General features: G+C 34.5%; 1 protein-coding gene across 1 annotated transcript in view; it reads right to left on the bottom strand.

Moving 5' to 3' along the window:
- Positions 1-5,377: 5,377 nt before the first annotated feature.
- TMEM30A (transmembrane protein 30A) overlaps positions 5,378-13,778 on the bottom strand; it is a 36,826-nt gene continuing 28,425 nt past the window's right edge. Inside the window, 4 exon segments of the mRNA XM_077770242.1 lie at positions 5,378-8,090; positions 10,852-11,058; positions 11,701-11,844; positions 13,017-13,104. Coding sequence (XP_077626368.1) covers positions 7,897-8,090; positions 10,852-11,058; positions 11,701-11,844; positions 13,017-13,104 — 633 coding nt within the window. The 3' untranslated portion in view covers positions 5,378-7,896.

Here is a 13,778-nt window from a genome sequence, read left to right as displayed (position 1 = left end):
AATCTAACACTTTGCAAAATGCTCAGGGGAAAATTTTTTAAATCCCTGACCCTTTGGACCATATAACCTAATTGGGAAGGTAATAAACACATAATAATAAACTATGATGTGGACATGAATGCAAGGTTTCTGACTTAAATGTTAAAGGTGGTTGACCATACCATCCACTATATCAAAAAATATAAGAGAAAACCAGGCTAGAATGTGATGGTTCCTGTTTGGGCCTTTTTAGACTTGAGAAACCCAAGGACAATCCAAGAAGAGATCCATACTGAACAATCGAGAGCTCAGAAGAGATGTCAAGGCACAAGAAAAGATAAAGAAACCACTGCAAAGATGGTACTAGAAGTGATTAGGAACTTAAGATTGCTCAGGAAGTATATATAAAGTGAGAAAAGGGCCTAGAACGTAATCTCAAAGAATTCCCAACATTGTACATGGTGAGCACAACCAAGGGATATATAGAGGAGACTAAGGACAGATAAGTAAGAAGAAAATCAGGAGTTAGTCACAAAGCCACATGCTAAGAATGAAGAGGGAAGGAAGGTGTCAAATTATCAAATGGAGCAAAAAGTTCAAGATAAGGGTGAGTTTACTTCCTGTGACAAAAAAAGAGTGGGAATTGTTCATTGTCATTTTTCTACACTTTCTGTTAAATGTTTGTCATCTATCACTTCCCTTATTCCTCAAAGCAAAAATCTATCAAGAGGGTATTAAAACTCTAATTTTACTGACAGGAAATGGCAAATGATTTAGGAGATTAAATAACCTGAAGGTACAGTTTATATACATAAAAGCCAGGTCAGCCTGCTTCTAAACCCCATACTCTTAATTACTGTATCTTCTAGACACAGATGATAGTAAACAGAATACAGTGTGACTGTGAGATGAATCATTAGCTAAAGCTGAAGATGACAATAAAATACAAATTACTCTTTTATAAGCTTTGTTGTGAAAAGGAAAGACAACACATCCCATGGATTACTTTAGACCACCAATTCACCTGTAACTTAACATGTATTTTTAAAACTATTTTTTCTGTATTTCTGTTCCTTAAAACAAAGTGGCACACAAATCTTGACAGTGAAAGTGACATGGTGAGTTCAATCTTCTTCATTACCCTGGATGAAAAAGCTTGTCACACATAAACAGACAAGCTCCCATTAATACCACTTAACAGTACGTAACACGTTTATCTTTTAAGATTTTTAGAAGTGTTACAAAAGCACCAAAAGGTACTTCAAGGTGTTTTCTGATTTTAAAAAAGTGGATGGGCCCCAAGACTTTATTTCTTCACCCTTTCACTCCAGTAACATGAAAAGGGAATGGAAAAGGTAGGAGGTATCGATAGGCATCATTACCTTAGATGAATCTCAAAGGCATGCTTAATGCAAGTAGCCAGTTTCAAAAGGTTACATATGGTATAATTCCATTTATGACATTCTAGAAGAAAAACTCTGAGGAAAGAAGAGAGATCAGTGGTTGCCTAGAGGAAATGATGAGTGTAAAGGAGTACGNGGGGGTGGGGGTGATAGTATTGCTCTGTATCCAGCGATAGCTACATGAATCTATACATAAGTTAAAATGCACAGAACTACACAATACAAGAAAAAAAGTAAAGTTTACCTTACGACAATCTGTCTCTACCGAATTTTTTTTCAATGTTTATTTATTTTGGAGAGAGAGGGAGAGGGGGCAAGCTGGGGAGGAGCAGAGAGTGAGAGACAGAGGATCTGAAGCAGGCTCCACGCTGTCAGCACAGAGCCCAACATGGGGCTTGAATTCAGGTGAAATGACCTGAGCCAAAGTCAGATGCTTAAATGACTGAGCCACCCATGCTCCCCCTATTTTATGACATCTAAAACAATTTTTTTTCATGTTTTAAAAATTTATTTACCTATTTTTGGAGAAAGATAAAGAGGGAGAATGAATGAGGGAGAGGCAGAGAGAGAGGGAGAGAGAGAGAACCCCAAACAGGCTCTGTGCCATCAGCACTGAATCTGATTCTGGACTCAAATTCATAAACTGTGAGATCATGGCCTGAGCCAAAACCAAGAGTCCGATGCCTAACCAAATGAGGCACCTCTAAAACAAAAATTTTTTTAAGATAGGAGTCAAAAAGGATAGAATTGATGATAGGGGGAAAATAAAACCCCAGAAAAGCACTTTCAGTAGATTTCTAGAAAACAGAAAGCAGATGGAATATGACTGAGCAGGACAGAGGAAGCTGTAATCTAAAGAGACTGTAAGGGGGACACCAGTGAGAAGCATGCTGTTTGGCCCACAGGCTCTGAGAAGCTCAGGCTTGGATGTAAAAGTTATAGCAACAAGGAATAGGCCTGAAAATGACTAGCTGAAAATTACATACATCAGAATGGTCAGATCCCAAGACATCTGCTCTCCCCCTCTCAGCCAAATACAATCTCTCACCCCCTTCACTGTCTCCCACAGCAGGAGAGAAGATAATTTTTATCTGTATAAAGTAATGGAAGACAACCAGTTAGAAAGGATATGCAGAGGGATAGGTATGGAGAAATACATATAAAGCAGAAAACAGAAGGTGAGGTGAAGGACAAGGCAGAAGCAGAGTTAAAGGCAGAAAAAACAAACCTTCCTTGGACCCCTTCTTTCTGAAGAGGACCAGCAAATTCCTTAGAGAAACTGAACAGTTCCAGTCAAAGAAAAGACCTCCAGCCAAATGACTGGCCCCCTAACAATCCTTCCCTGATGCAGTACTTCTCAACATTTGGTCCTCTTACAGTTGCTGACCTGCCAACTCTTTATTACTGGTCTAACCTTTTTATAATGAATAGAAACAAATAATTCACTGAGTGGCATTTCTGAGTAGCACTGTGCTAGTGAAGCCTATCACTTGTCAAGCACAAACAGCGAGCTTTCAATTAGTCTCTTGGGGGCCATTCATATAAGATAGATGGTCAAGACTAACCAGAAATACAAAAAAGTCACTTATATGATCAAGAGTAAAGAAAAAAAAAAACCCTAAAACCTAAAACAGCAACAACAAAAATCAATGCTAACAGAGTAGGAAAGAAAAGCATATATATCCTCAAAAAATTACTTAAAAAAATTTTTAACATTTATTCATTTTTTTCAGGGACAGGTAGAGGAAGAGCACGAGCAGGGGAGGGGCAGAGAGAGAGGGAGACACAGAATCTGAAGCAGGCTCCAGGCTCTAAGCGGTCAGCACAGAGCCTGAAGAAGGGCTCCAACTCACAAACAGCGAGATCATGACCTGAGCCAAAGTCAGACCCTTAACTGAATGAGCCACCCAGGCGCTCCCTCAGAAAAATATTTTATCTGTGAACTAAGATGAATATTTTTTAGAAACAGAATAGAAATAAAGGAAGTCTTAGAAATTAAAATACTTTTTAAGTATACATAAAGCTTAGTAGAAGATAAGGCTGGAAGATTAAAATGAAGAAATCTTTTAGAGAGAACACAGACAATAGTGTATAAACAACTGGAGAAAAAGAGAAGAAAATTAAGCATCAGTCTAGGAGGTTTATTATCTGACTAGCATAGAAACAGAGTTCTCAAAACCAGCAATGAAACCTAGAAGAGGGTGGAGCAATGCCTTCAAAACTCCTAGGGGAGTGGTGGGTGCCTGGGTGGCTCAGTCAGTTAAGCATCTGACTTTGGCTCAGGTCATGATCTCTTACGGGTTCAAGCCCTGCATTGGGCTCTGTACTGACAGCTCAAAGCCTGGAGATGCTTTAGATTCTGTGTCTCCCTGCCTCTTGCCCACTCATGCTCTGTCTCTCTCTCAAAAATAAACATTAAAAAAAAAACTATTTTAAACTTAATATTGTATATGTAGTCAAACTAGCAATGAGATGTAAGAATCACAAAAAGACATTTTAGACACGTAAGGACTCAGAAAATTTGCCTCTCAGCTACTTTTTGAGTGCTTTGAGTGCTTTAGGTAGTGCTCCAGTAAACTAGAGAATAAACTAGAAAACAGATCTAACATAGAAAGGTGTTAAGATGAGGTCATGGGATAATGGCTGTGTAACTGGTCAAGAAAACAACCAGTTCAAATTAGCATAGAAGGACAAATACAGAATAGATCTCCCTAGTAAAAATGGGGACCAGATTATCTGAAAACCTGGGGACAAAAACCTTTTAAAACTATTGATGAGAACATGGTGGAAAAGACAGAGTAACTGGAAAAAGTTTAAGCTAGGCTTCTAGAAATTATGTGTTAAAAATGAGGCAATTATTAACTCTAGGAAAAATAAAATGATATAAAATGTAATCTTGGTGCAATGCTTTGCTCTACAGTTATAACTCAATAATAGCTACCGTGTTTCCTAAATAGGATATAGCTGCAATAATGGAAGAAGGGAAGACAGGTATGTTAAAAAGCTTTAATCAGCAGGTAACATTATCAAGAAGATACTAAGGATGACTAAAACCATTAAATCAAGCAATAGCAGACTAGGCGTATCGTTTAGATACAGTAAAACAAATACCAAAAGAAACATCTGGACTCAAAGTGATTTTCTCTGAAAGTTAGAGAAAGTTGGGACAGGGACTATAGGTTTTCATCGTAAGGCCTGTTGATTTTTGTTAACTATATATACACATTATTTTGATAGAATGTAATTTATATATTTACCAATCTATAAAATCAAATAAGGTCACCATGGTCGATTTGATTTTAGACATGATATTTATTTTGAAATTTCAAATGACATTAGGGGAAATCAGATTTTTATGTTTACTGAATGGAGCATGGGCTATAAAAAAAGCTCTAAAATACTTTACTAGATCATCCAAACTCTACAACAAACATTTATGCATCAAAACTCTTCCTGAAACAGCACTTCATTATTCCCTCCATCCTCCCTTCCAAAAAACCCATGTTTATAAAGAAGAAAACTTTTCATCTTAACCAACAAAGGGCAATACAATAATTCTAAGACATTGTTTCCATGAAGATAGAAGGTGAGCATTCATTAACCTCCCAGTCAGCTGTTCTTCTTTCCTGGTCTGTCTTTTCATTTCCTGTATGCCCCGCCCTCTTCATTATTTCATCATCCTTGCTTCTCTACCACTTCTTCCTTTTCTATTTACTAGACATTTCCTTGATCTAATACCAAATTTAGCCCATCTACCTATAACTCAGGTGACAATATGACCACTTCCTGGTAAGAACAGATGTTTCTCAGTAATAAAGACAAATCTTGCAGTTAATGCTGTCAAAGTGATTAATATATATCCATAACGGCAATCAAATCTAGACATGGAAATGTTAAAATTTGGGCCTTATTGACCTTGGGCTGAAATTTAGTGCTAAACATTAACAACAACACTGGGCATTATTATTTTAGCAAGACACTTGAACACAGCAAAATTAATTTTGTTCATTTTTATTAACACAGAACATACTAACAGAATATTACCTTCAAATATAATCAAGGTTACAAACAAACTGATACTAACCAATAAACAAAAAAATATTCACTTGACTCTCCTCTTGGTTGAATAATTCTCCATTAGGTAGTATAGTTATTTTTACCAATTTATTTTTTACTGCCTTATGATTTCAATGAAACTTCTTAGCTTTTACATATTGAATAATTCCTTCAATTGGGAAATTTCATATACCAAAATACTTCCTGTAAATCAAAGCATTCTTCAATGCCTTCTATTTAGCCTAAAAGCAATAAAATGCAATATGATTCTCTAAAAGTTGAATATGACATCAATATTTCCAAAAGATGAGCATAAAGCCCATAAAAAAGAAATGTTTTTCCTTCCCACCAGGCTTCGCAGAGGCCATATGAATGTTCCACATTCTTCATAATTAGTAACAGGAATCCCTTAGTGCTCAAATGGCAGGAGACGGAAAGGAAATGAGGCCATCAATGAACTTGTAAATAGATAAAACTCCAAATATATTTTAAGATTCTGTCTTCACCCCAGATGAGAAAGTGTTGGAAGGGGCTTCAACTTTTCTTTAGCGGCACCTTTGGTCCCCTAATTAGAAAGAGAGATGCAGGATGGCAGTCCTCCTTGAACAACGCAAATTCAATCTGGGAAGACTGGCAAAAACCTTCTCCCCCAGTTATGTGTCCCAGAAAATAAACTGCCATGTGCAAGAGGGTCTGTGGTCAGAATAAATAACAATATTCTGAAGGGCTGACAAGACAAAAAATATTTTGAGACAAACAATACCCTATGCACTCAGAGATTTCAGGAAAATCATACAGTAAGTACCTCATGCAAGTAATATTCTACCAGTTAAGTCATTATGAACTACAAGTTCTTTTAACTGAATTTCATGTTATACAAAACTTAAGAAGTGTGGCACATTTCTATTAACCATTACATTATTTTTTGTTTTTTTTTTTTAAAAAAACATATATTAATCAAAATTGATACATTACCCAGACCTTTTGATTTAAAATATAACTGAACAAAATCATCACAAACTCTGAATAAACAACCTTCTATACAAATATAGGAGTTAATTTAGTTTACAAAAAAAAGCCATTTCAATGCAATTAAGCCACCTCTGATTAAGACATACATTTTCATGCATGTTGAAAAAATAAGTTTACATTCAAGAGTAAGTTCCATAGCAAACAAATTACAGCATTTATTCAGTAAGGAATATTAAAATAATTTCAGTTAATAGAAAATAAAATAACTTCAACCATATATATTATAATTTCTCTGGTGCATACTGCAAAATCTCCAGAATTTAATTAGGAAATTTAAAGAATTTATTTTTTAAGTATGTCTTAGAATAAACCAACCAAAATAATTGGTACCTTAACTAAAGAGAATGTGCATACGCCTCCATATTTGACCTATATGTAAAAACTGAATGAAATACAGAAATTACTGTTTTCTAAATTTTCTGCAATAGAATATTAGTACTTAGATCAAAACTTACCTGCAAAATAAAAACAGCTTGAGGTATTTCCAATGCTGAAGCACATTTCTGAATGTTAAATACCACAAGAATGAAAACAGTCTCTTTAAACATTTACTTCTGGTTTATAGTTGAGGCAGAAGTTGAAGGTCTGCCAAGAAGTTTTCCCATCTCACCTATATTCTCACCTATATTCTCTCACCTATTATCCCCTATGAAGTATAAGCTTCAAAGGAAATGATCACATGTAAAAACTTATCAACTGATTTGGGGTTCCTGACTATAACATCTTAATCAAATGGGAAAAGGAATTTCAAATTCTCCCACACGAGACCCACCTGACCTCTTGAGACAGGACCATTAATTCCCACGCTAGACAAGATAAGCATGTCCTCTGAAATCAAAGCTATACTTGACAAAGAGCTGTACTGGATAAATGGAATACATGAACCACCTCAACAAAGATGGTACTTTAATCCTTTACACACGACACATGAAAATGAGGAAGTGTTTTATTTAGATTTAGCCTTAGATCTTTTTGTAACTCTGAATCCTGCAAGGTTAGCAAGTCATTATATTCATACATCTTGTAATCCCTTTCTTCACACAACAGGCACACATATACAGCATCACATGTCAATATAATATTATCAACACAGCATAAACATTTAAGCACTAGATGCATTTCACATAAAAGAGGCTCTATGCATCATATGGCCTGACCCAACACAAAGCAAACATTAATTAGAATGCCATTTCAGCAGTTACAGTGTTGATATGATCCATACAGTTAATTTGTTTCATACCCGTCATATAGTTCCATAAGACATCCATAAAGAAGAGGCAAAGGACAAAAACTGTTTTTTTAAAAAAAGAAAAATTATGTGCCAACTTCAAAAATGACATACTAACCAGACATCAGCATTCGAAAGCTAGGTTGAATAGGACTGGCCTTGATGCACATGCAGTAAATCTGTTTTCAGAATATAAAATCAAATGGTAATGTCAGCAGTATTACTACTGTTTCTATATTTATGATTAATTACTAGCAGTACAACTCCTAGAAGGAAGGAGATGGATCCAATAGTGATGTAGGCAATCCCCAAAAATGGATTTTTTCCTCCCATCCATGAAATAGTGCTCAAGATCATCCGTTTTCGTCCATCAAAAGAATGTACAGGGTAATCTGAAGAATGTATAGGAAGACTTTTCCATGGCTAGTTAGTTGATTTTTAAAACACAACTTAAAAATTTGGCATTTAATTGCTTGTAATTCACTGCTATAATTCTATGACACACAGGCACCTTACTCACATTTTCTGAACGACAAAAAATTATATGACTATTACTGTGAAGCACTGATTTAGCAAGTTAAACATTAGTGGTGAAAACCAATACAGTTTACAAGCAAAAACAACCTAATTTAAGGGCTACATAACTCCTCAGGTAGTTTTATTCTCATTACACAGAAGGGGCCAAAGGCCACAAAGAAATGTAATGTGAAAAAAACATTTCAGATGAACAGCAATAAAACCAATAAAGGAAGAGAAGACCGACAGCCAGAAGAAAAAGGAAGAATGAAGAGACTGGAGGACTCTGAGCTCAAAGAGCATGTGTAATAAGAGAGTAATTATGAGAATACAATAGGACTCTAAGCACAAGGTCAATGAGTATGATATTGAAGTTTTAACTTGTTGATTTGGAGCAATGACAAACTCATGGTGTGACACAGAGTTGATGGCTGAAACAGAGTAGAAATGAAGGGTGAACTGTTAAAGATATTTAAGAAATGGGACACCAGTATATTGGATGAGCTATCTACCCGGACCAATTCTAAGATTTTGACAAGAATTAGAACAGAGAAGACAGAACTAAATCCCTATGTGAAAGGTTTACAACCTTTTCAAAAACATCTTTTGAATCAAGTTTAGGCCCCATTTGTTTCTCTCTGCAATTTTTCATCCCCACAGATGGACCCTATTATTCCAAATGGCAGACTCTGCCAGTTTCTTAAATCAACCCTAACCTGAAGCAGGAATGATTATAAGGGGCGCCTGGGTGGCTCAGTCGGTTGAGTGTCTGACTTCGGCTCAGGTCATGATCTCACGGTTCGTGGGTTCGAGCCCCACATCAGGCTCTGTACTGGCAGCTCAGAGCCTGGAGCGTGCTGTGGATTCCGTGTCTCCTTCTCTCTGTCCCCCCCTCACTCACTCTCTGTCTCTCTCTCTCAGAATAAGATAAAGACATTAAAAAAAATTTTTTTTTCAAAAGGAATGATTATAATAAGAGTTCTAACTAATACAACAGTCTGGGAGACAAAGAATCAAATCATCCATGCTAACCTCTCTGTATCCCAACTCCCAAAAATGGGCTACTGTCTTAATTCTAGTATCTAGTTCCCACTTTATACCTAATTTTTATAATTACCCTTGATGCTTTGCAGACCCAAATTCCTGTCTCATCAGTCTTTGAGAGCCTACATTCTTTGAGTTCTCGTCTCAATGCCTTGGATGCAAATAGTCTGTTAACTAAGACAAAGTATTAAGTATTCCAAAGACTTCCCTAAATTATGCTCTAGGCTACCAGCTGGCATATGCCCATACTCCTTACTAGATCTTCTGGATGCTAACTGTGACAGAGCTGCCTTCTACTTTGGCACTGGCCTCAGGATAATGTTCTATTAGCACCTCAACTGGGTCTCTCTGTCCAGAATTGCTTCAATGTGGGCCTCGTTTCCAAAACTTGGCTACTTTTAGTCTGTCACTATCAGGTCATATTCAGTTACATACTTAGTTGCAAAATTAAGAGGCTAAGGATCCAAGAAGACATTTCTTTTAAAATGAGGTCTATTAACTTAAGCATTCACTAATACATTATAAAACTAAAACTATATACTTGTGGCTAATTTGGATTATGAAAATTAAAAAATGCAAAGCATTAGGCAACATTCAAATGCTAATATTTGAGAAATTTTTCATTCATGATATATGTAAGCAATGGGCTACAGAAGGACTTTGTTTAGAATAAAGGGTAGTGTCCAATTATTTTCAATTAGGAAGACTTTGTATCCATGCCAATATGGCTTGGTCTGACTACCTGAGTGAACTATCTAGGGATGCAGTCTGTAGTAGTGACTGATGGCAAAGTCATGGCCTTTGGAGTCAATAGCCTGATTATGAACCCCAACTCTTCTACTTATTATCTGCATAACCTTGGGTAAGTTATTTAAATGCTCTGTGTTCCTGTATACTTGGCTACAACATGGAAATGATGATACCCATCTCATAATGCTTCAATAAAATAAAATAATACATGGACAGTACTTGGTACAATGTTGACATATAATCAGAAGGAAATACATTGATATTTAACAGCACTGAAAACTACACCTGAATTATTAATGTGAAATAATACGGCTAATGATAAAAATGTTTTGGTACTATAAACATAATAGTTATACAAATAATTATATTGATATGAAGTAAAATATGCTTATTTTTAATATCTAAGGAATATATAAAAGTATATATAGATACATATATCTAAATAAGTTAAATGCGAATTTAGCATCAACGTTGTTCACTGGCCTTTGCATTAAGCTCAATTACAATTTCCATTGTAGAAATATCTAGCTTATTAAAAATCTAGCACCACCATCTTAAATAATTTTATCAAATAATATTTATCAAAATAAAAAATATCAAATTTTTATCAAAAAAAAATTGAATATCAAGTACTTCAATGCTAGTACAAAGTTTATAAAAATTTAAGACATCTGGAAGATATAAGTGAAAAGTTACTCTTCTCATGTATATACACACATACTCTTATAAAAATGAGATCAAAACTAAAACACAGAATAGCATGTCACATAACTGAGATAAGACTGCACTATACTCTTTTCAAATTCTATGAATCTATGCACACACATGGCCAAAAAAGGATACTGTATGTGATATTCAAATAGTATCGTCCAGCTGGCAATGTTGGATGTAAATCACTTTTCCGCTCTATTAGACGATATAACTTACGAAAAGTAGGTAATGCTGCAGTTCTCATCCAAACAATAAAATCCTCATTTATGAACCCATTATTATCTGGTTCAGAATCCAGCATGTACACTGGTTTAACCCAGTTTACTGGCTTTGTCGTATCTTAAAAAAGAGGGAAGGGGGAGGGGACAAAATATTCCATTCCATTAGGAGTTCCACTGAAAATTTACACTCAAATAAAACAAAGATACACAATACATAATCTGAGTATTTTTCCTATTTTCAAAGGCATAAATATATTCATATTCTAAGGAAGTCTTGAAATCTAGAAACAAACCAATTCCTCATGTAACAACAAGTAATTACAAAGGTTTGATGGCCATTAAGGAAATACTAAAAGTACACTATGGGGTACATATCAAAAATCAGATGGTTAATGCAAAGATACAATGGTAAAAAAACACTGCAAAATTTAGGAGGCACAGAATCAAAACTAAATTTATAATCATAATAAAAAAATTGAGTCTTGTTTAAAAGAAACTTGCCTACAGTTTTAAAAGACAAGTGCTGAAATGTTTACAAGAAAATGCCAGAAAAATTCAAGATTAAAAGTACATGTACATTTCCTTAGAAGTTCAGTACATTAGAACATACTACATATTTTACTTAACTTGGTATGAAGAAAAGTTGCTTTTTTTAAAAAAGCATAAAAGTTTTTAAGAGTCTAAGAAAGAGATAATTTTAGGTACTTCATTAAAACTCCTTGCTTATATCATATTTTAAAGAAATATTTGTAAATTTTACCTTTAAATCGTTCTTCTAGACTGTCTCCTCCAGGGGGGTTTCTGAATTTCACATTTTTATCTGTCCACCAAGCAATACCTTTCTTTTTCAAAGGAATAGGTGTAGGATGAGATTCATTGCCAACTAGAAACAATTCTAATGTATCTAAACACACAAAAAAGAAGAAATTGCTGAGTATCTATTGAAAATTCATAGCATCTCTTATTCTCTAGGAGAAATTAGGATCTGATATCTGGTCCCAAAAGGGGTTTTAACAGGTAGGCAGGCATATGACATACATTTGCTCTTAAGTTATCTATGGTAATTTTATAATCTTAGATGGATTTCTCTTCCCTCAGTATAGTTATAAGTCACTTCTCCTATATGGCTCGCTGGCATATGATAAGGTGAAATGTTTTAATATTAACCCAAATAAAATAATTTGCAGGGTAAATTTGCTTCTCCTCCTTTCCTCTAAAAAATGCACTCCTAAATAGTTTCTGGTTTATCCATTTCTCTATCTGCACTGTGCAATATGGTAGCCACTAGCTACATGGCTACAGAGCCATTGACATTATGGCTGGTCCAAATGAATATGTTTTGTAATAATATGTTATTATATTTTTGAAATAATATATTTGAGAAATTAAAAACTCAATACAAAAAAACAGGATATAAAACATCTCCTTAACTAACCTGAATTTAAATTAAAAAACAATGTAAAATATCTCACACATAAATTTTATATACTAAACATAATTTACACAGTAAAAAGGTAATAATATTTGGGGCATATTGGGTTCAATAAAATATATTATTAAGCATAATTTTACTTATTTCTATTTATTGTTTTTTAATATTCCTATTATAAAATTTTAAATTATATACATGTCTCGCATTGATGGTTTACATTATATTTGTATCAGACAGTGCTGCCCTAAATGATCAACTACAACTCCTTTGTAATGGCATAAATATTTGAAGTTGGTACAAAAGGAAGCCTGGCTTTTATTTTATCATCTATGAAATATAAAGGTTAGGCTTTTATTTTATCATATATGAAATATGAAAGTTATAGGAATGTCTCTGCTCCTTTTTTCCCAGAGAGAGAAACTCATTCTTAAAATATAAGAATATAAAATAAGACTTCTCAAAAAAGTCACGAAACATTATGACATTCCATTGAATAACTAAATGATATACTTATTTTAAAGTTGCTGAATTTCTCAATTTCATTCATGATTACTAGACTATCAAATCAATATCAATAAATTATACAAATTTTCCTAATTATATATATTTATAATCGATATCTTTTGTTTATAACTATATCATACCATTAAACATGCTGTTGGCAATCGCTCCACAAGGAGCAATTGGTTTGTCTTCATTTCTTCGGTAAGGCTCACATTCTTTACTGGGATTCTGATGTTTGAAAGGAAAAGAAGAAAGAAATTATTACACAGGCCTCCAGGAGAACTATGAGCTAGCTATAATTACTGATTAAAAATTCAATGCCTACATGTGTCACACTTGCAATGCATACAGAATAGATCTGTATTGTAAAGGTTATAAATAACATCACATTTAAATACTCAAATTATTTAACATAATTACCTTACATAAAGGTAATAAATGTATTACCTTTTTAATGTAACCCTTCCTTGCATATATTTTGTCATATAGGGATATATCAAACTGACTCTTTAAAAAAATTTTCATGTGAACACCAAAATCATACCACAAAGAGTTTTCTGTTGAAGAAAAATTAAGAAGCAGTCTGCCGTCAATTTTAAACCGAAAACAGACTGGAGGTTCCAGGTCCAGCTATATATTATTTGACTTTGGGCAACTTCCTTGATTTACCTGGGCCTTACAAAGTGAACATGTTCAACTAGGTAATCTCAAATTGTGTAAAATTCTAGGTTAATCTCATGGTCCCATGTCAAAGGAAGGAAGGAGGGAAGGATGGAAGGGAGCTAATGTAGATTCCTATATACCGCTCTTTTTTAAATTGTGCATCCAGATGTAAGGAAAACAAAAAAACGTTTGGACTTAGTCCCTACTGAAGATTTCAAGGAGATGTGGCAGTTGCAGGG

The sequence above is a fragment of the Crocuta crocuta genome, unplaced genomic scaffold (genome assembly GCF_008692635.1).
Source record: "Crocuta crocuta isolate KB4526 unplaced genomic scaffold, BGI_CrCroc_1.0 scaffold270, whole genome shotgun sequence".
NCBI lineage: Eukaryota > Metazoa > Chordata > Mammalia > Carnivora > Hyaenidae > Crocuta > Crocuta crocuta.
This window is presented reverse-complemented; position numbering and strand designations above follow the sequence as displayed.